This window comes from Penicillium canescens (genome assembly GCF_028828765.1).
Source record: "Penicillium canescens strain IBT 15451 chromosome Unknown utg000002l_segment0_segment0, whole genome shotgun sequence".
NCBI classification, from domain to species: domain Eukaryota; kingdom Fungi; phylum Ascomycota; class Eurotiomycetes; order Eurotiales; family Aspergillaceae; genus Penicillium; species Penicillium canescens.
Genome location: NW_026703964.1, coordinates 2,881,747 through 2,899,376, shown reverse-complemented (window position 1 = coordinate 2,899,376; position 17,630 = coordinate 2,881,747). Strand labels below are relative to the sequence as shown.

Genomic DNA, 17,630 nt, shown 5'->3' with positions numbered 1-17,630 from the left:
ACATCATTCGCTATGTGGACTCTGGGCGTGTTCCAAGTTTAGTCGATGTATCGGATTCCCTACTTGCTCTGCATTCCACTCTGCTTCCCTTTTTATTTTCTTATCTTGCCAGTGCCCCTCTACACCCTCCCTACTCCCCCTCTACTTTTACTCTTTTACTTTCTTTCCACTAACGTTTTAAACGTCAACTCGGCACAAGTCGGACAGAGGCTTGTTCCACGGTTCTGTTGGCTGTGGACCCCAGAGAACAATAACGGTCAACGTGGTTTCCCCACCCGCCCACCGCATTGCTATTTATTGCGTCTCTTTGACTCTCCTAGAACCAGGACTGTGTTTCATCACTATGCAGGTCTAGGTGATCACGGTGCAGTACTGCGCACGCGACCTGATGCTCTATACCTTCCGATTGTTCTCCCGTCGATAGCCGACTTCGTCGAACCTGCCCTACTCTGTGTCGCACCGACACCCTCCGGAAGACGTGGGAGAACACTGGCGGACAAGAGAATCGTATCTACGGCTCGAGCAATACCACCGAAATGGCCGCCCAGATATCCGACGAGATCATGCCGGAGGAAATCTCTCCCCCGAACTCGACAGCCTGCGGACAGATCCCATTAGAACAACCGCCCAAGCTGAAGGGTCGCCAGAAGTTCCTGCAGAATCTTCAGCGAATGTCGTCTAGCCCGACATTGGCAAGACGTGCGCGCTCGGCATCTACTTCTGGCCTCCGGCGAGAGCACAAGGCTTCCCTATCTTGTGTTTCGTTATCATCGACCGCATACTCGCCTTGTCTGGGAAATGGGAGTTCCTCTCAGCTCTATGGAGGTCTCAATCCTCGTCCTGCTACACCCGGTTGTTCTGGTTCTCCTGGCGAGTTCCAGGGCTCTAACCTTCGCCCACGTCTAGTTGATACTGATGGGCCCAGTGGCCCTTTACCCCGCACCGTACCTCTGCCCTCAGACGTGAGGCCGGCCTCACGGGGGTCACCGCGAACAGGCACACCGGTGGGGATTAGGATGGAGGAGATCGTTCTCCCGGAATCCGAGCCAGTGAAGACCTTCGATTTCTGGGGTGATATGCCGCGAGAGCTCAAAATGGAGGTCTTTCAGCATTTGACACCGCAGGAGATTGTTCGCTGCTCTGCTGTTTCCAAGGCGTGGAATGAGATGTGCTATGATGGGCAGCTATGGTCTAAGGTTGATACAACGGAGTACTATTCCAAGATCCCCAGCGATGTTTTGGTGAAGCTCATCACTTCTGGTGGTCCGTTCGTTCGAGACCTCAATCTGAGAGGTTGCATCCAGATGCGTGATAAGTGGTCATCTGATGGAGAACGCATATCGGATTTGTGCCGGAATGTCGTCAACTTTTCGCTGGAGGGTTGCCGTATCGACAAGCCGTCTATTTACTCTTTCTTGCTCCGCAACCCTCGTTTGGAAAATATCAATGTTTCGGGGTTGTCGAGTGTCACGAACTCAGCCATGAAAGTCATTGCCCGGTCTTGCCCCCAACTTGAGACATTGAATGTTTCGTGGTGCAACAATGTTGACAGCTCTGGTCTTCTTCGGATTGTCCAGTCCTGTGAGCGGTTGAAGGACCTCCGAGCTAGCGAGATTCGGGGCTTTGGCAATGAAAAGTTTACCTTGGCTCTGTTTAAGCGCAATTCTTTGGAACGCTTGATCATGAGCCGCACCGACTTGACTGATCAGAGTCTGAAGATGCTGATCCACGGCAAAAATCCCAATGTGGACCTCCTGACCAATCGCCCTGTGGTTCCACCGCGACTATTCCGCCATCTAGACCTGCATCAATGCGCCGAGATAACCGATGATGGTTTGAAGAGTTTAGCTCATAATGTTCCAGACTTGGAGGGATTGCAGGTTTCTCAATGCTCTGAGTTGACCGACAGCTCGATCATCGACGTCATCCAGACCACACCTAAGCTGTCCCATCTGGAAATGGAAGATTTGGAGAACTTGACCAACAGTGTCCTTGTGGAGCTAGCCAAATCTTCATGTGCCCAGCACCTAGAGCACTTGAACGTCAGCTACTGCGAGAGCCTCAGTGACACGGGCATGCTACAAGTGATGAAGAGCTGCCCAAAGCTCCGATCCGTCGAAATGGACAACACCAGAGTCTCGGACTTGACCTTGATGGAAGCCAGCTTCCGCATCCGCAAACGCGGGTACAGCGACGATCTCCCGGCAGTCGGACTACGACTGGTGATCTTCGACTGCGCAAACGTTACCTGGGCAGGTGTCAAAGAAGTGCTCTCCAGCAATGCCTATGTCCCCCGCGCCTCACGCAAACCCACATCAACAGTCGTGACAGTAACACAAACATCCGACGCAGGCTCTTCCCCCATGACCAGCACATACGTTACTCCAAGCTCCACCCCTCCACCCTCATCAACATCCCCAAACGAAATCATCCAACTCAAATGCTTCTACGGGTGGCAGATGACCGTCGACGAGCACACGAAGCGTGTCCTCCGCGGTGATCTGGCAGCTGCTTCCCGGCTGGACCGGAAGTGGGCCGATTACATGATGGCCACAGAGGAAGCTGGCGCTGCCGGTGCCGGTGCGCGCCGACGCAGGCGCCGTGCTCGCGAGGCCGAGCGGCTCTACAATGCCGATGAGGATGAAAATGATGCTTACGGTATAGGTGCCATCACTGCTCTTGGTGGTAGACGTCGCCGAGCTCAGAGTGGTGGCAGTTGCACTGTTATGTGAAGACATCTTCTACCACTCTTTTCTTTGTGTTCTGTGAACACCTTTCAGAGTCTGACGCAAACCGCCGTTCGAATCTGCCGGCGCAGGACCGCCTGTAGGATAAATGGACTTGGTCCGTTTATTTTTGAGCGATCTTCTGCTAGGAACCAACTTTCTATGAACCATGAATTACGCATACTATGACTCTCCAACACCTTTCGCACTTGACCGCCGATTTTCAAATTTCATCTTTCTCGATATCTACATCCATCTATCCAACACCATCTTTTTTTATTTTTATTTTTTTTATTTCTTTCTTTTGGCGCCAGTTCAAGATTGGCATTTCCAGTGCGTGTCTTAAAGCTTTTGGTATTTTCTGATGATCTTCGAATCAAGTTCTTTTTTCAGCTCTAGCGCATCTAGAGGGGTCACTGGCGTTTTGAACCTGCCTGGTTCATCGGGCCTCTTTGGGTGATTTTACATTAGGTTTACTTCTGGCCTTCTAGGCTGCTTTATGAGATTACTTCTTCTTCGGTACATTTCTTCTATTTTTCGTAATTACTCGAGAATATATAGCACGTGGACTAGAGTTTGTAAAACCGGCAACAAGGAGAATAAAAAAAAGGATTAAAAGGGGACTATCCATATTTCCTTCCATACTCTACCCCTGCTACGCTTCATCCACACTACCGGCTTCATATTCATGAGTTGGGTTATCTCAAATTACACTCCTCATCTGATCTCTTCTTTCTCTCAATTACATTGTCCTCGTTTCGTTACTTGCCCTCTCATTTGCTTCATCCAAGTGAATAGCTTCATGTTTGTCAATCGCGTTACCAGAGTTGTATTCCTCGCCTCTACTTTTCCATTGCATTATCTTCATTGCTTTACCTACTCTTACTCCCTTCATCCTAGTCAATACCCTTATGTTCGTCAATTGCCTTACCGGTATTGCATTTCTCGCACCTCCGTTTTCAATTATTCCTTCTTCATTAACCTACTCGTTTCACTCAAGTGCTTAGGTTCACCTTTGCTGCTTGTATCACCGTCACCTTTCTTTTCTCATTTCCTACGCTCCTCTATTGCTTACACCTCCTACCTTCCATACGTCGTCTTCGTTACTCGCTGCTAATCTCGCCCTAGCCGATTGATTTACCCAAGCAACTAGCGACATCTTCGCCAATTGTGTCACCGGCATTGCATTTCTCGCACCTCCTATTTCAATTGCATCATCGTTCTTGCTTTACCTACTCGATTACCCGTTCCATCCAAGTGCTTAGGCATATACTTCCCTCTATTGCTCACGCCTCCAACCTTTCATACACTTCCTTCGTTATTGATAATCTTGACCTAGCCGCTTGACTTATCAAAGTGACCAAGTTCGTTCTTCACTATTTGTTTTTCTGTCCTTCTACTGGCACAACTATTCATTTTATCAATTCTCGCTTCTCCATTCAATCATGCCAAAGGACACCAAAAAGTCCATTCCAAAGGGCTCAGTGTCCCCCTCGGAGAGACCAAGCAGGATGGCACGGGGTGCCAAGATGGCATGCGAGCCATCAAAGGCACAAGTACAACAGTACCTGGAGAAACAAGTGGACTTTCAAACCGACTGCTTCGAATTGCTGAGATACCACAACATCTACCCCGAGATCGAATGGGAAGACAAGGATGGACCCGGCACCACCGCAACTCGCTGGAGCGAAAAGGCCCAGCTCAAGCTAGTCAACAGACTCTCATTCAGCGAAACCGGCAAGACCCAATTCCCACCACCAAATACCCGGCTCTGCGATGAATTGGTCTATCTGGCAACCAAATCACTGAAGTTTGGGGAGCGAGCTCTTTGGTATCCATACGACTTCAACAAAAACGGCGACATCAACCCAAACCGTGTGCCTTCAGGAGCAGCACCTATCATTTGGGCTCATGGCTTACCCTTCTTCCCAGTCTACAAAGGATACTATATCCTATGCGGTCGTGAGCACGCGATCTGTATTGGTTGGCTGATCAACGAGTACCATCGAAACGTCACAAAGAACCATCCTGTCTGGTCCGTTGGCGCGGTGATTGCACCTGAATCTGCAGCGCGGGCTCCTCACACAATCGACCGCCAGATGCGGCTGCATCAGCCGTATGGAACGGATTTCAATATTCGCTACCGGGGAAAGCCTGTCGCTCGTGACGTTGTCTCGGCTGATCATCACCACTGCGCGGTAGTCCCTCACCTCAACCGTTTCATCCAGGTCTGCCCGCTGTGGATGTTTCCTGGGTACAACGTCCGTTGTGGCCCTATGAATGCCCATGCAGAAACAACGACTGTCAAAAGGGGATTCTTCGTGAGCAAGGGATTGGGAGATAAGTACCTGTCTCTAGTTCGGCCCTATGCCAATATCTTTTCTGATCGGCCAGGAGAATCGGCTGAGTCTGCCTCGAAGGATACTATTGACTCTGGAAACCCTGATGACTCCAGTGATAACGTGAAATCACAGGATCTTGAGGCCAAGGAACAGGGCAGTGACCTGGCGTTTGCCTTGCCTGCTGAGATATGATTTCAGTCATTTCTTACAGATGATGCGGTTTTGACATGAGAATATTGGGCTTTGCTAATGGAAAGGGGGTTCATGATATTGCTATGAGTGGAATATGTAGAAGGAGCGTTTTATTGGGAGGAGGGGGTGTTTTTGTGCCTTCATTGCTTTTGCTGCGTTGTTATTCATTCCTTTGCTTAAGTGCTTTCACAATTTGCTATCTTAACTAGCTTGCGGAACAATGAGAACGGTCTGTTTTCGCGTAACTTACTCTTCAGTGTGGAGTAGTATGGCCTTATCTGATGATGATTCTATGCCTTGGCCAACAAAGTTAATTGGTGATTGAACAGGACAGACGGGCAGATATACGGTCATACAGTAGGCCATTAAGTCCTTTCACATTCCACCTTTACACAATCTACATGATTAACCCACCAAACAACTACAACCTGAGGCACTCAAAACGGGCGAAAAAGAGGTGAAAAAAAGAGAGGCCAAAGTAGGGCGAAAACAATGTATGAAACCGTATACTCGCTTCGTGGCTGGTTTCCGCGTAGAGACCGTCCATCAGTGGCACTTTATATACACTTATGACCTCTGTTGTAGACGGTCTCTTTTGTCCTCTGTCTTGCCGATTTTCTGGTCATTCTGGCTCTAGTCCTTATGCTCTGCATATCCTCGGGTAATCCAACGTGGCTAGGGTAGAAAAGAATTTTCATAAAGCAGCTTAAAGGGTCATGGTGCAGAAGGTAACTAAAAGCTGGAGGTTTGATGTGAAGCTTGGACTGTTTTGGTTTCAATTGCGCTGAATTGCAGTGAAAATGCTAAGGTGGATATCATGATGAATGGGGAGACATGAACTATTTCTGCATCACGGTTTCGCTGATTACTCGAAGAAACCACCGTCACTTTCATCTTGCTCCTCCGTGTGAACTTCTTGAGGTGCATCACGCTTAGAAGACCGTTCATTGCGCATCGGTTTCTCCTTCTTGCTCTTCTTGTCATCCTTGGGCAGATGCTTCTCCTTCTGTGAGACGCCCTTGGATTCTTTCCGCTGATCCTTCTTCTTGCTCTTCTCCTGGCTGGCATCTAGAGCTGGCACTGGAGCAGACGCGGCCGCGATCTTCTCTCCGTTGAAGTTGATGTTCAATTTTCCTTCGCGCAGAAGGTCCAGTGTGTTTTCTTCCATACACTTGGCAACAACAGACCATAGTGGTGGCTTGGTAGACTTGGTATTGGTCTCCGGCCTTTTAGATTCTGTCTCCGACTCTGGCGCGTCCGATTTCGCATCCGATTTCGCATCCGACTTGGGGTAGATTGATAGGTACTTTTCGGTAAGAGGGTAGTAGATCGTGTAGTTGAGGTTCACACGGGCATTGTGGATTTTTTCGGCAAGGCGAGACTTTTGTTTCGTATCCAAATCTTGTTCCTTTTCGCGGCGCAGGTAACGGTTGAGTTCTTTGGTGGCGGTTTTGCGGTCTATTCAAAAAGCCAGACACGTTAGCAGGGTATTGACGCTGGTTGAAGCTGTTTTCCACATACCAAGGAAGCGGACAAAGTGATATTTCTTGATCATCTGCGATCGTTCTCTGCGTGCGGTTTCATCTGCGAGATCTTGTTCGTATCCGGAGAGCGCGCGCTCTTGCAGGATGCGAGCATCGGCAGGCAAATCCACTTTGTTGAGTAGTCGCTTCACATCCCGAATTCGCTTCTTGAGGTCATTGATCGAAGGATACTCCTTCTCCGGCTTCGGCGCGAACTTGTCCTTGAATTTCCGGGTTACTTTGGGCTTCGCGCCATCACCGTAGTCCTCGAACTGGACCTCATCAGTCTTTTGCTGCTTCTTCCGAGGAGCAGCATCTTCAGACCCATCACGGGTCTTCCTCTTAGGAGGATCACAGGCGTTAGGCATTGCGTGTTGTGTTGCGAAGAAAAAAGAGGACGCTGAGTTGATAAGAAAAAAGATATCGGCATATTGTCGGCCCGTCCCCACGATCGCCAGCCAATGAGCTCCATACCATCCCTCTCTTTGATTTACATCTGCTCTTATTGCTCGCTTGCTTATTTGACTCTGGGGATTATTTATTTATGCAACGCTGCCTGAAGCTTGACTACTAGGACCAGCATGGAGTCTGCCATTCGCTGGTCCCCGACCTCGTCGGCTACCGATCAACGCTTCCTGTCCGTCGACGTCACGGGAAAGTCGTTTCGTCTATGCAGAGTGACCGGGTTTGATGGCAAGAACCTTCGACATGAACTGCTCTCTACCCTAACTAATGTCCCTGGTTTTCGCGCGTTTGACTGGTCTACCTCCAATGAGAACCTGATCGCCGTGGGCCAGTCGTCCGGAGAAGCCACTATCCTACGCCTCGATGGTGACGGCAAGGAGTCGCTTTCCTTCCCAGTCCGCAACCAGCGATACTGTAATGCAGTTGCATTTAGTGCGCATGGACTTGTGGCATCGGGTCTCGACCGCGTCCGGAACGACTTTTGCTTGAACATCTGGGATGTCAACCAACGGCTCAGTCTAGCTGGTGGGAGTAAAGGGTTCACCGAACCATTAAGAAAGCTTGCTAGCTCCGAGCCCATCACAAGTATCAAGTTCTTCAGAGATCAGCCTGATACCCTTGTGACTGGTGTCAAAGGACAGTTTCTTAGGATTTACGATCTTAGAGGTTTGTTCTCCTTGGCTTTCATTCACATGTTCCAAATTTGCTAATGCGTTTGATAGAGGGACTTGGAGCTCCATCAATACAATTTCCCACTCGGTGTGTTCATAATTTGGCCATTGACTGGCTGGATGAGAACTATATAGCGTCTTGCGTGCCTTCCAACGAAAGCACCATTTGCGTATGGGATCGTCGCGTTGGCTCCCGGCTGGCCTCACCATCTTTGGGCTCTTCTGCTAGTGCGCCAGACTCAGGCCCAGCAACAGCTGCGCTTCATTTCAAGAATGTGTTCCATCCGAAAGCTTCCATTTGGAGCTTGCGTTTCTCTAAAACCAACCGAGGCAGTCTGGCTGCACTCTCCAGCACCGGACACTTCAAGCACTATGAAATTGCCAAAGACTATTTGTTGGAGGAATACCGCTCTTCTATAGATGACACTCTCGGTCAGGGCTATTCCAGGAACTACCCGGAATCAATGTACACCAAACGCGTGCGAGACGTATGCGTCCCCTTTGATCATCCCACTCGCGGTTGCAACGAGAAAGACCGAGTTGTGTCGTTTGATTTCATGAATATTAGTCTATCTGTCCAACCAAGCGCTATCGCACTCGATGGCCGTGGGCAGCCTCAGATTATCACCCCACAATTACCCTGTGCACCGGTTGATATGTCGCCGCAAAGTGTACTGGCTTGTGGTATATCATCGAACGACTTGGAAGTGAGATCAATCCATCCTCTCTCTGAGCATATTTCCCCGATCTCAGAGCTGGTTGAAAACATCCGATCACGCGTCTGCTCAAGCTCACAGGGGCATGAGGCAAAGCCGAATGGTCAACTTTTCGCGCCAAAGGTTATTGAACCCGACCCTGTTCCGAGCCGGGAAAGCCGAGAACGTGCTATGGCTTTGGGAACTATGGGCGTTCCGCTTACTGCAAAGGAAGCACTCACTCTGAGCGCTGTCAATCAGTCTCGGTGTGGAGAGGGCTACCTTTTTGATGAGGCTCGGAACCGAAAGGTAGTTTCTGAGGATCCAGCTCTGCAAGACCTGTGGAGTTGGATTGAACGTGAGTTACTTGGTTCATCTGGAAGTCAAATACATGTCTAATGGATATTTAGGTGCTCGCGCCGACTCCTCGGGAACGTCAATGGTTGTCAATGGCTTGGATTTGAATTACCTAGGCGTGAGCAATGTTTGGACCAACGATATAGGTTCGTTTACGAAACTATTTGTTAATAGTTCTTTGCAGCTGACTGAAAATAGGTCAAGGCTTGGAGAGACGCTGCATCAGCACTAATCCCGATGACCCGAAAAGCGTTTCGGCAGCAATAACATCTTTAGCTGAGAAACTGGATCTTCCCGAGACCAAGGGCTGCGACACTGACTTCCCTGCTCATCGCCGACTATGTCTTCGTCTCTGTGGCGCAGCCCAGAATTACCGCAAATTGGAAGAGTCGGTGAAGAAACTATCTGGCGAAGGGCAACATACCAAGGCCGCTGCGCTGGCTGTCTTCCAAGACGAGCCCAAGTTGGCTTATCTTGGGCTTCGAAGCAACCAGCCTACTCAAGCTCATAAATTGCTGGCGATGGCAATTGCCGGTGCTGCCAAAGGAGACAATGGCACAGACTGGGAAGAGACCTGCGCGGAAATTGCTACGGAGCTTACTGATCCTTATGCTCGAGCCATTCTTGCTCTTGTGAGCAAAGGCGACTGGAATGCCGTCATCAAGGAGAGCACGCTACCTTTGAGATATCGTGTGGAGGTCGCGCTACGCTGGCTTCCAGATGACGAGCTAACTGAATATTTGAAAAATGCCACAAATGAGGCCATGTGGCAAGGTGACATCGAAGGTGTTGTTCTCACAGGATTGGGCCATCTCGCCATGGGCCTGTTCCAGTCATATATTGGGAAATTCAACGATGTTCAAACCCCGGTGCTAGCAATGAGCCACACTGTGCCGCGGCTTATCAGCAACGAGAAACAAATTGTCCAGTTTGAAGCCTGGCGTGAAACCTACCGACGCCAGATCAACTCGTGGAAAATGCAACTCGAGCGAGCCCGATTCGATGTGGGATCCCGTCGCTTTGCTGTGACCGTGGACGGGCAAAAGCTTATGCCTACGCCGCCGCAACAGGTCAGCCTGACCTGCAATTACTGTACCAGCCCTCTCACCCAACTTGATGCTTCCTCCCAGGTCTCCCCAACTACGAAAGGCGAGACCGTCCACCCTACTGTCGGCAATCCACTGGCTCCCACGGCCATGGCTGGAACTGTATGCCCGCGCTGTGGTCGGCATATGCCACGATGTGGAGTCTGTACCTTATGGCTAGGCTCGCCAGATCCGATGTCTCGCGCCAGCATCGCTGCTGATGCAGAAGCGGCCTCCCGAAAGCCCACAGGTGCTGAAGTGATGAAGCGGTTTGTGGTTTTTTGTATCCATTGTAATCATGGATTCCATGCACATCATGCCAGCGAATGGTTCAAGCGGCATAAGGTCTGTCCCGTTGCAGAATGTAGTTGCATCTGTGATCGGTGATGATCTTTGTGCACCTCAGTCCATGGACTAGATGTGGCTTGCTCTTTTCTGCGATTGTATATATATACCCTTTACTTCTTTTGATATTACTATAACTGCATAAGAACAAATATGTTACTGTATACGTCTGTTGAGGTCAATCTGAACGTCCCCCACTTTTATCTCCGATGCTATTCCAAAAGAGGACCCCGATATAAGATGTACCCTGTCCATAGGGTAATGTATCATTGAATTCTCATGACCTGTAAGTCATTTCCTAGTTATGAGTGGTGCCTACTATGCAATTAAGTATTTGGGTGTAGATTGCCAGAGCCGCATCCCATATCGCCCCACCTCAAATTATTCCCGACTTTTTTGCTTCTCCCCGCACACCCCTCACCTTCAAGACATCATGCCAGGCAAGGACAGAAGACCTCGTGGTCAGGGCCAAGGACAAAGCCGTGATGTGCAGGTTTCCAAAGCTTTGAGCTTACTCCTCCGTCATGCCGCCGAGAAGGAAGGGCTGAAGATGAACGAGCAGGGCTATGCCAGCGTAACAGACGTGGTATGCTTTAAAACCCCACGGATTATAACACTACGATATACTCACCGTCATAAAGCTGGAATGGAGGAAACTTAAGTCTCTCAAAGTCACCTTCCCCGAGATCCTACATGCCGTCGACTCGTCCGACAAAAAGCGTTTCGCCCTCCTCCACATTCCATCCGCCCAAACCACCGAATCTACAACCCAGGCAACAACAGTTCCAGTAACAGGGCCAAATGCAGAGCATGAAGCCGCGAAGGTCGCAAGTGAAGACCAGCCCTCGACAACCGTCTTGGAGTCTGCGCCCGCCACGAGCGACGCTCAGCAAACCGCTACCGACCAAGCTCTGGCCGTGAATGACACCGACCCATCGCACTTCTTAATCCGCGCGACACAAGGCCACAGTATCAAGACTGTCGACGCTGCATCCTTCCTCGAACCGCTCTCCTTGGCCGATGAAACAAAGCTACCCGATACGGTTGTTCACGGCACATTTCACTCGACCTGGCCAGTAATTCTACAATCCGGTGGTCTACGCTGCATGGGCCGGAACCACGTCCACTTTGCGACTGGGCCATCACTGGAAGCCGTCCTGGCCCAGGATAAGGACGCGGTGCAGGCCAAGCGGGCTAGTGGCGAGGCACATGTCATCTCGGGCATGCGACGCGACGCGCAGGTCTTGATCTATATCGATATTCGGAAGGCGCTAGCTGCGGGTGTTCCCTTCTGGCGCAGTGAGAATGGTGTCATTCTTAGTGAGGGCATTCCCGTTCCGACGGAGGGTGAGAAGGGCGAGCCGGCCAAGTTCGTGTCCCTTGACTTCTTTGATGTTGTTGCGGAGCGTAAGGTCGGTCTGGGTAAGCTTTGGGAACGCGGGCAGGTCCTGCAAGAGCTTCCGGAGCATCTTACCAAGAAGGGGAACCCCAAGGGTCGGCGATGAACTGCATATGAAGATATTCAACGATAGTCTACGTTCGTGGACAATAGTCTAGCCCGTTACAGATCTGTAGGTAAATACATCACCCCGGATTATCTCCCTTATCACGAGGTATATCTCGTTGCTTCTATACATATTGTTTAGTATATATCCGTATCCGACTGCGGGGAGATCGGAAGTGTATCTGCCAGCCGATCCGAAGCGCAACCGACCCTCACTCGTTCAGCCTCCACATCCGACGCCTCCCCAAGCCCAATCATGCCACCAGCACCGTGGATTTGCGGGGTCATCCTCGAATAAGCGCCATGGTTTTGGTCAGATCTTGGGGGCACGTCCGGAACACCGAGCCACCCACCTTTTCCGTGAGGGACGTGTGAGGCAATTTGTTCACGGAGGCCAAACTCCCGTCGGATCAAGGTGCATATATAATATGGGGTTGCATATCAGCTAAAGCCGAATGCTGTTTCCTTATTGACGCCCTCCTTTCCTTTCAAATCCCCTTTCTAACTCTACTTCACTCTCACCTTCACCACTTACCACCACTCTTGTGACCTACGCGCAAACATGGCGACGCACCGCTTCGACCCCACCTTCACTGACAGGGTCATCGACGCGATGGGCCCCAAGACCTCGCCGCGAATGCGACAGCTCATGACCGGCCTGATCCGCCACATGCACGACTATGCGCGCGAGGAGGAGCTCACCGTTGACGAGTGGATGGCCGGTGTAAAGATGCTCAATTGGGCCGGGCAGATGAGCGACGATAAGCGCAATGAGGGACAATTGGTGTGCGACGTGTTCGGACTTGAATCGTAAGCTCAAGATCTCTCCTGCGAAAGCATGCGCCAAGAAAGAAGAAAGCGGGATTCCTAACATATCTCCTTTGCGCAACAGTCTCGTCGATGAAATCACCTTTAAACTCGCCGAAGAAGCTAAGGATGCGCCCACAGCCACAGCTATCCTGGGCCCGTTCTTCCGTGCCGATACACCCTGGCGCCAGAATGGCGAGGATATTGTCAAGTCTAAGCCTGCTGATGCTGAGATGGCGTTCATGCAGGGTCGCGTGATGGACTTCCAGACTAAGAAGCCGCTTGTCGGTGCCTCAGTTGAGGTGTGGCAAGCTTCCACGAACGGACTTTACGAGCAGCAGGATTCCGAGCAGGTTGAGTTCAATCTGCGCGGCAAGTTTAAGACGGATGAGGAGGGTCGGTACTGGTTCTACTGCCTGCGCCCGACTCCCTACCCTGTACCCGATGATGGTCCTGCTGGCAAGCTCCTTGAGTTAATGGATCGTCACCCCTTCCGTCCTGCTCATATTCATATTCTTGTAAGTTTGGACTATAATTCTGTTTTGATGTGATGTTTGGAAAGATGCTAATATATACAACAGGCTACTTGTGAAGGCTACCGTCCCCTCACCACCCAGATCTTCGACCGCAAGGACAAGTACCTGGACAATGACTCCGTCTTTGCTGTTAAGGATTCGCTGATTGTGGACTTCGTACCGCGTGAGAATGATCCCGAGGCTTCTCTTGAGCTTAACTACGATGTTAAGCTGGTGAAGGATGAAGCTAGCACTAACGGCGTATGAGCGAGGCAAAACATCATAGTGGCATTTTCTGATTTCATGTTAATAACGATAGCTTTCTCTGTACATATTGGATCCAATCAAATTTTAAGATCATTTACGCTGAATCCTTCCTCTGGATATTGCACTTCACTGAACCAAGTACATCCTCTTGACATCGGACTTCCTTTGAACTTTAGATCCTGGACTCAACCAAGCTCTTTCTAAAAGACCGAAGTCTGCATAATCTTGTATTTGTATATTGGCATACACGTCATTCAATTCTAGATACTGTACTAACAATCAACCATCAAGTCCTCGCAACCGCCGCAAACTTAGCAATCAAAGCCCCAACCTCATCAGCAGCCTCAATACAATGCCAATGACCAACCCCCTTCAAAACCTCGAAGGACTTTTTCTCACTAGAAACCCGGTCAAAGATATGGCGACATCCCTCCATAGAAGCAGATTTATCCTCCTCGCCCGCAATAAGCAAGAAAGGCGCCTTAATAGCCGCATAATCAGCAGGCTTCGCACTAGCAATAGCCCGACAAAGCGCCGCATACCCCTTAGGATCCTGGCCGGAGATCAATTCCCGAATGAAAGCCTTCTGGAGCGGGGTGCTGCGCGAGCCAACTGCTCCGAAGGGGATTGTATTGGCCATTGATTCCATTCCGGCTGGACATGAACGAGATATGTTAGCATTTGTAACATGAGATATCAAACATAAAAAGGGAAAAGGAGAAGAAGAAGAAGAACTCACATTCAAGGACAGTCTCCGATCTCTTACTCATAATCGTAACCAACATATCCGACGGATGCGTGGGGCCAATAGCCACAATGCCCTGCATACGATCCGGATACCGCGCGCCCAGCTCTGTGACCACAATCCCGCCCATAGAATGGCCGACGGCAACGGCCTTGCGGACTCTTAGTGCATCCAGCACGCCGATGACATCTTCTGCGATGTCCGGGATTGAGACGGCGCCATTTGTGTAGGGGGAGCGGGCCGCGCCGTATGTGTCGATTGTGATGCAGCGGTGGGAGTCTGTCAGGTGTGGGATTACGGGGTAGTAGTAGTTTTGCGAGGAACCTAGGCCGTGGATGAAGATGAAGGTTAGTCCGGTTGGGGTTGGCGGGCCTGCGGGGTGGGAGTCTGCGTAGTTGAGGCGGTGGCTGTTGGCTTGAACGAATGGCATTTTGGATAAATTGGATGGGTTACTGGGTAAAGGAAAGGAAAGAAGAGGGTGTACGAAGGGGTAATAGGATGTTTGAGGATGGAGAGGAAGAAGTGGAAGGGCAGATCTATAAAACTGATAAGCGTAACGTCATTCCCGATCAGACTATGGTATGGCTATACAGCTAATATCTTCCAGAAACGGCCCGTCGGAACACAGCAGCTCTGCGAAACTAGTGCAGGCTACTTCATCCTTGTAACTCCCGAATTCGAGCATCCGAACTGGGGCGGATAGCTCCCGACCGTCGGACCGCAACCGATCTGTGCTGCCCCATGCCAAGCTTTTCCGCGGAATATTCCAAAGCTTCCATGTCCAACGTGTGTGTATTGTGTCTAATTGTATTCTCCAAGAAGGTGTCCGTGTGTGTCAAGGAAATCGGCATCATCATCCCGGAAGGATTCCGAAGCCACCAATGAGGGCATTTTGCGCGGCTCTTCTGGAGGCTCTAGGGATGCGGATTGCTTGGGCGGAGAATGATCGTTCGTTCCGTCATTATTCGTTTGTGTAATGACAGCTGCTTCGGCTTCGAGAAAATCCGAGGCATCGAATTGGAAAGAATCACCAAAAGAGGAATCTAGTGCGGGCACCGGTGGAGCCTGTAAAAAGGAATGTTGCTTTGGTATGGATGGGGCTTTCGTTTCATCGTTAACAGGTGGCGTTGCAGTAATGACTTCAACTTCTTTCAGAACATCTTCGTCATCAAATGCCGAGCAGTCGGAGAATTCATCGTCATCCTTGACGGGATGGATATCCTCTCCGGTTCCACGACCTTCAGAGTCCCCCGAGATGCCTGCATCCCGGATCTCGGAGTTATCAGGACCTTGGAGTTCAGACAAGTCATTTTCCAACTCCTCATCCAGGTCATCAAATGCATCTGAATCAGCTTCCGTATCTCCATCGGCGCTGTCAGGTTCCGTATCCCCTCCGTCACTACCCAATTCCGTCTCCGTCTCCGTAGTTGTAGTTTCAGGTTTGGGTGGTGCAGGCGACGGTTGCTTAGCTCCAAGGAACATCGACAGTAGGGGCTGGCTGGACGGAACGCGGGCATTTGGATCGGGAATACCGCGACGCTTCCGCTCCTCGCGGGCGCGCGCCTCTTGCTCGGCTTTTCGTTTCTTATTGGCGATGCGTTTCTTTTCCCTTTCGCGCAGCTGCTTCGCTTTCTTCTCCCGTTCCTCTTCGCGATCTATTCGTTCGACCTGGGAGGCGGTAAATTTGAAGCGTTGGTTGCTGCGCTGGTACCGGCGTCGCACTGTCTTGGATTTCTCCAAAATGACGCGGCGCGGCTCATCCGGCATAATGGGGGCAACCGTCGCAGCGACTGCCTGCTGCCTGTTCGGTCATGGGGGTTGGAGGTTGAGGTTGAAGATGTTGTCGACGGTCTGTGTTCGCGGTTGCGGTTGGCGGTGTTACGTTATGCCGACCGGGAGTCAACAAACTGCCTAATAGGGCACGATCCTAAGCCTTTCATCTATTGTCTGTCTATATGATTGTCTACAGTTCTCTGATGCAACTTGATCCCATGCAGTTCAAACAAGGTGTGGATTTGGCTATATGACGTCATCTAGATCTTGCAGTCCCGGACAGGATCCCAGCACACAGGCGCATACGAGTCGAGCTTCAGACTGGCCATATCCTCATCGGACAGGGTGAAATCGAAAACTTGCGAGTTCTCCAGGATGCGAGATTCGGTCACCGACTTGGGAAGGGGCACGTATCCCTAATACACAGATTAATGACTTACTCACAAGATAACAAGAGACACCACATACCTTTTGCACACTCCAGCGAACGAGAATCTGAGCCGCGCTCTTACCGTGCTTCTTTGCCAGGTTCTGCAGAACAGGCTCCTTCATGCGGGTTGCCTGCACCAGGGGAGAGTATGCCTCGACAATGATGTTACGCTTTTTCAGCCACTCGGCGATATCATCACGCGGGCACCACGGGTGAATCTCGTATTGACCGACGGTGATTTGACCACCTCCTCCGTTCTTGATGTACTCCTCCAATTCCTCGAGTTGCGGGATACCGAAGTTGGACACACCGAGGGACCGGATGTGACCTGCCTTCTGGGCCTCAACGAGTGCGCGCCATGTGCCGAGGCGGTCCTCCTTGCCACCGTAGGGAGCGTGGATCAACATCCTATTCAAGGTGATATTAGTTTGTTGCCCTGGGTTGTATGGAGGGGCCAAGGAATTCATACAGGTCAATGTAGCCGAGGTTTGCATCAGCAATGCTTTCTTCAATGGCCTTCTTTGATTTCTCGTATCCCATGCAGTTCGCAGGCACCTTGCTGGTATAGAAGATCTTCGAGCGCTCGAGTCCAGAGTTGCGGATGGCATTGGCACTCTCTGTCTCGTTTTCGTAGTACTTGGCGCTGTCGACCTATATGCTGATGGTCAATTGGGGATATCTTGGTATGTGAAGCTCGATAGTTCCTTACATGGCGGTATCCCAGCTCAATTGCCTTGATGGTGACCTTCTCGGTAACATCGGGTGGCCTGTTCGAATAGGAATTAATTACTGTGGCGCATATGCTATGCAATGGCAATCATACGTTTGGTAAACCTGCAGAAACTGTGTTAATAATCCAAATTGGACTTCTCAAGGGCGGCTGTACTCACTCCGAATCCCACGACGGGGATCTCGTAGCCTGAGACCAACTTGTAGGTAGACTGAAGTGAAAGCGCCATGTTGCGAATGTTCGAAAGTCGAGGAGTAAAAACAGGCCAAAGCAAGAGCGATAGGACAACTTTAAACGATGAACTCACATCCACGGACCACCTCGGTCCCCTAATTTCCGCTCTTCAGTCTTCGCCGAAGCTTCCAGCGGTTGACAAGGCAAGTGGGGGCTTGCGAGGGGACCCAAATAGGCTGATCAAATGGCCGATCAAAGCGACGTGGGGCATTGAGCGATTTGGA

At 50.6% G+C, this 17,630-nt stretch overlaps 8 protein-coding genes across 8 annotated transcripts; 5 read left to right on the top strand and 3 right to left on the bottom strand.

Moving 5' to 3' along the window:
• Window positions 1-536: 536 nt before the first annotated feature.
• On the top strand, window positions 537-2,732 carry N7446_002299 (F-box domain protein; the record flags this gene model as incomplete). Its single annotated transcript, XM_058511048.1, has 1 exon — window positions 537-2,732. One exon carries the CDS (start codon window positions 537-539, stop codon window positions 2,730-2,732), a length of 2,196 nt encoding a protein of 731 aa, XP_058376584.1.
• Window positions 2,733-4,171: 1,439 nt separating this feature from the next.
• Window positions 4,172-5,260, top strand: N7446_002298 (uncharacterized protein; the record flags this gene model as incomplete). The annotated part of the gene is made up of 1 exon (XM_058511047.1): window positions 4,172-5,260. One exon carries the CDS (start codon window positions 4,172-4,174, stop codon window positions 5,258-5,260), a length of 1,089 nt encoding a protein of 362 aa, XP_058376583.1.
• Window positions 5,261-6,125: 865 nt separating this feature from the next.
• Window positions 6,126-7,151, bottom strand: N7446_002297 (Efg1 domain-containing protein; the record flags this gene model as incomplete). The annotated part of the gene is made up of 2 exons (XM_058511046.1): window positions 6,126-6,718; window positions 6,782-7,151. 2 exons carry the CDS (start codon window positions 7,149-7,151, stop codon window positions 6,126-6,128), a joined length of 963 nt encoding a protein of 320 aa, XP_058376582.1.
• A 142-nt stretch (window positions 7,152-7,293) lies between these two features.
• Window positions 7,294-10,531, top strand: N7446_002296 (uncharacterized protein). Its single transcript, XM_058511045.1, has 4 exons — window positions 7,294-7,914; window positions 7,971-8,972; window positions 9,025-9,117; window positions 9,170-10,531. The coding sequence occupies exons 1-4, from the start codon at window positions 7,365-7,367 to the stop codon at window positions 10,441-10,443; spliced, it is 2,919 nt and encodes a 972-aa protein (XP_058376581.1). The 5' UTR covers window positions 7,294-7,364; the 3' UTR covers window positions 10,444-10,531.
• A 174-nt stretch (window positions 10,532-10,705) lies between these two features.
• On the top strand, window positions 10,706-11,906 carry N7446_002295 (tRNA 2'-phosphotransferase; the record flags this gene model as incomplete). The annotated part of the gene is made up of 2 exons (XM_058511044.1): window positions 10,706-10,987; window positions 11,043-11,906. The coding sequence occupies 2 exons, from the start codon at window positions 10,706-10,708 to the stop codon at window positions 11,904-11,906; spliced, it is 1,146 nt and encodes a 381-aa protein (XP_058376580.1).
• Window positions 11,907-12,278: 372 nt separating this feature from the next.
• N7446_002294 (intradiol ring-cleavage dioxygenase) lies at window positions 12,279-13,555 on the top strand. The gene is made up of 3 exons (XM_058511043.1): window positions 12,279-12,715; window positions 12,798-13,230; window positions 13,294-13,555. The coding sequence occupies exons 1-3, from the start codon at window positions 12,468-12,470 to the stop codon at window positions 13,492-13,494; spliced, it is 882 nt and encodes a 293-aa protein (XP_058376579.1). The 5' UTR covers window positions 12,279-12,467; the 3' UTR covers window positions 13,495-13,555.
• Window positions 13,556-13,776: 221 nt separating this feature from the next.
• N7446_002293 (alpha/beta fold hydrolase) lies at window positions 13,777-14,669 on the bottom strand (the record flags this gene model as incomplete). The annotated part of the gene is made up of 2 exons (XM_058511042.1): window positions 13,777-14,148; window positions 14,234-14,669. The coding sequence occupies 2 exons, from the start codon at window positions 14,667-14,669 to the stop codon at window positions 13,781-13,783; spliced, it is 804 nt and encodes a 267-aa protein (XP_058376578.1). The 3' UTR covers window positions 13,777-13,780.
• Window positions 14,670-15,040: 371 nt separating this feature from the next.
• On the bottom strand, window positions 15,041-17,401 carry N7446_002292 (aldo/keto reductase family protein; the record flags this gene model as incomplete). Its single annotated transcript, XM_058511041.1, has 7 exons — window positions 15,041-16,040; window positions 16,319-16,428; window positions 16,481-16,850; window positions 16,912-17,093; window positions 17,152-17,209; window positions 17,266-17,276; window positions 17,333-17,401. The coding sequence occupies 7 exons, from the start codon at window positions 17,399-17,401 to the stop codon at window positions 15,041-15,043; spliced, it is 1,800 nt and encodes a 599-aa protein (XP_058376577.1).
• Between the last annotated feature and the right edge of the window lie 229 nt (window positions 17,402-17,630).

Coding starts and splice junctions, on each gene's coding strand:
- N7446_002296 (XM_058511045.1), top strand. CDS start 7,365: ATGGAGTCTGCCATTCGCTGGTCCCCGACCTCGTCGGCTACCGATCAA. Junction 7,915..7,970: donor TAGGATTTACGATCTTAGAG/GTTTGTTCTCCT, acceptor TGCGTTTGATAG/AGGGACTTGGAGCTCCATCA. Junction 8,973..9,024: donor CCTGTGGAGTTGGATTGAAC/GTGAGTTACTTG, acceptor ATGGATATTTAG/GTGCTCGCGCCGACTCCTCG.
- N7446_002294 (XM_058511043.1), top strand. CDS start 12,468: ATGGCGACGCACCGCTTCGACCCCACCTTCACTGACAGGGTCATCGAC. Junction 12,716..12,797: donor GACGTGTTCGGACTTGAATC/GTAAGCTCAAGA, acceptor TTTGCGCAACAG/TCTCGTCGATGAAATCACCT. Junction 13,231..13,293: donor CTGCTCATATTCATATTCTT/GTAAGTTTGGAC, acceptor TATATACAACAG/GCTACTTGTGAAGGCTACCG.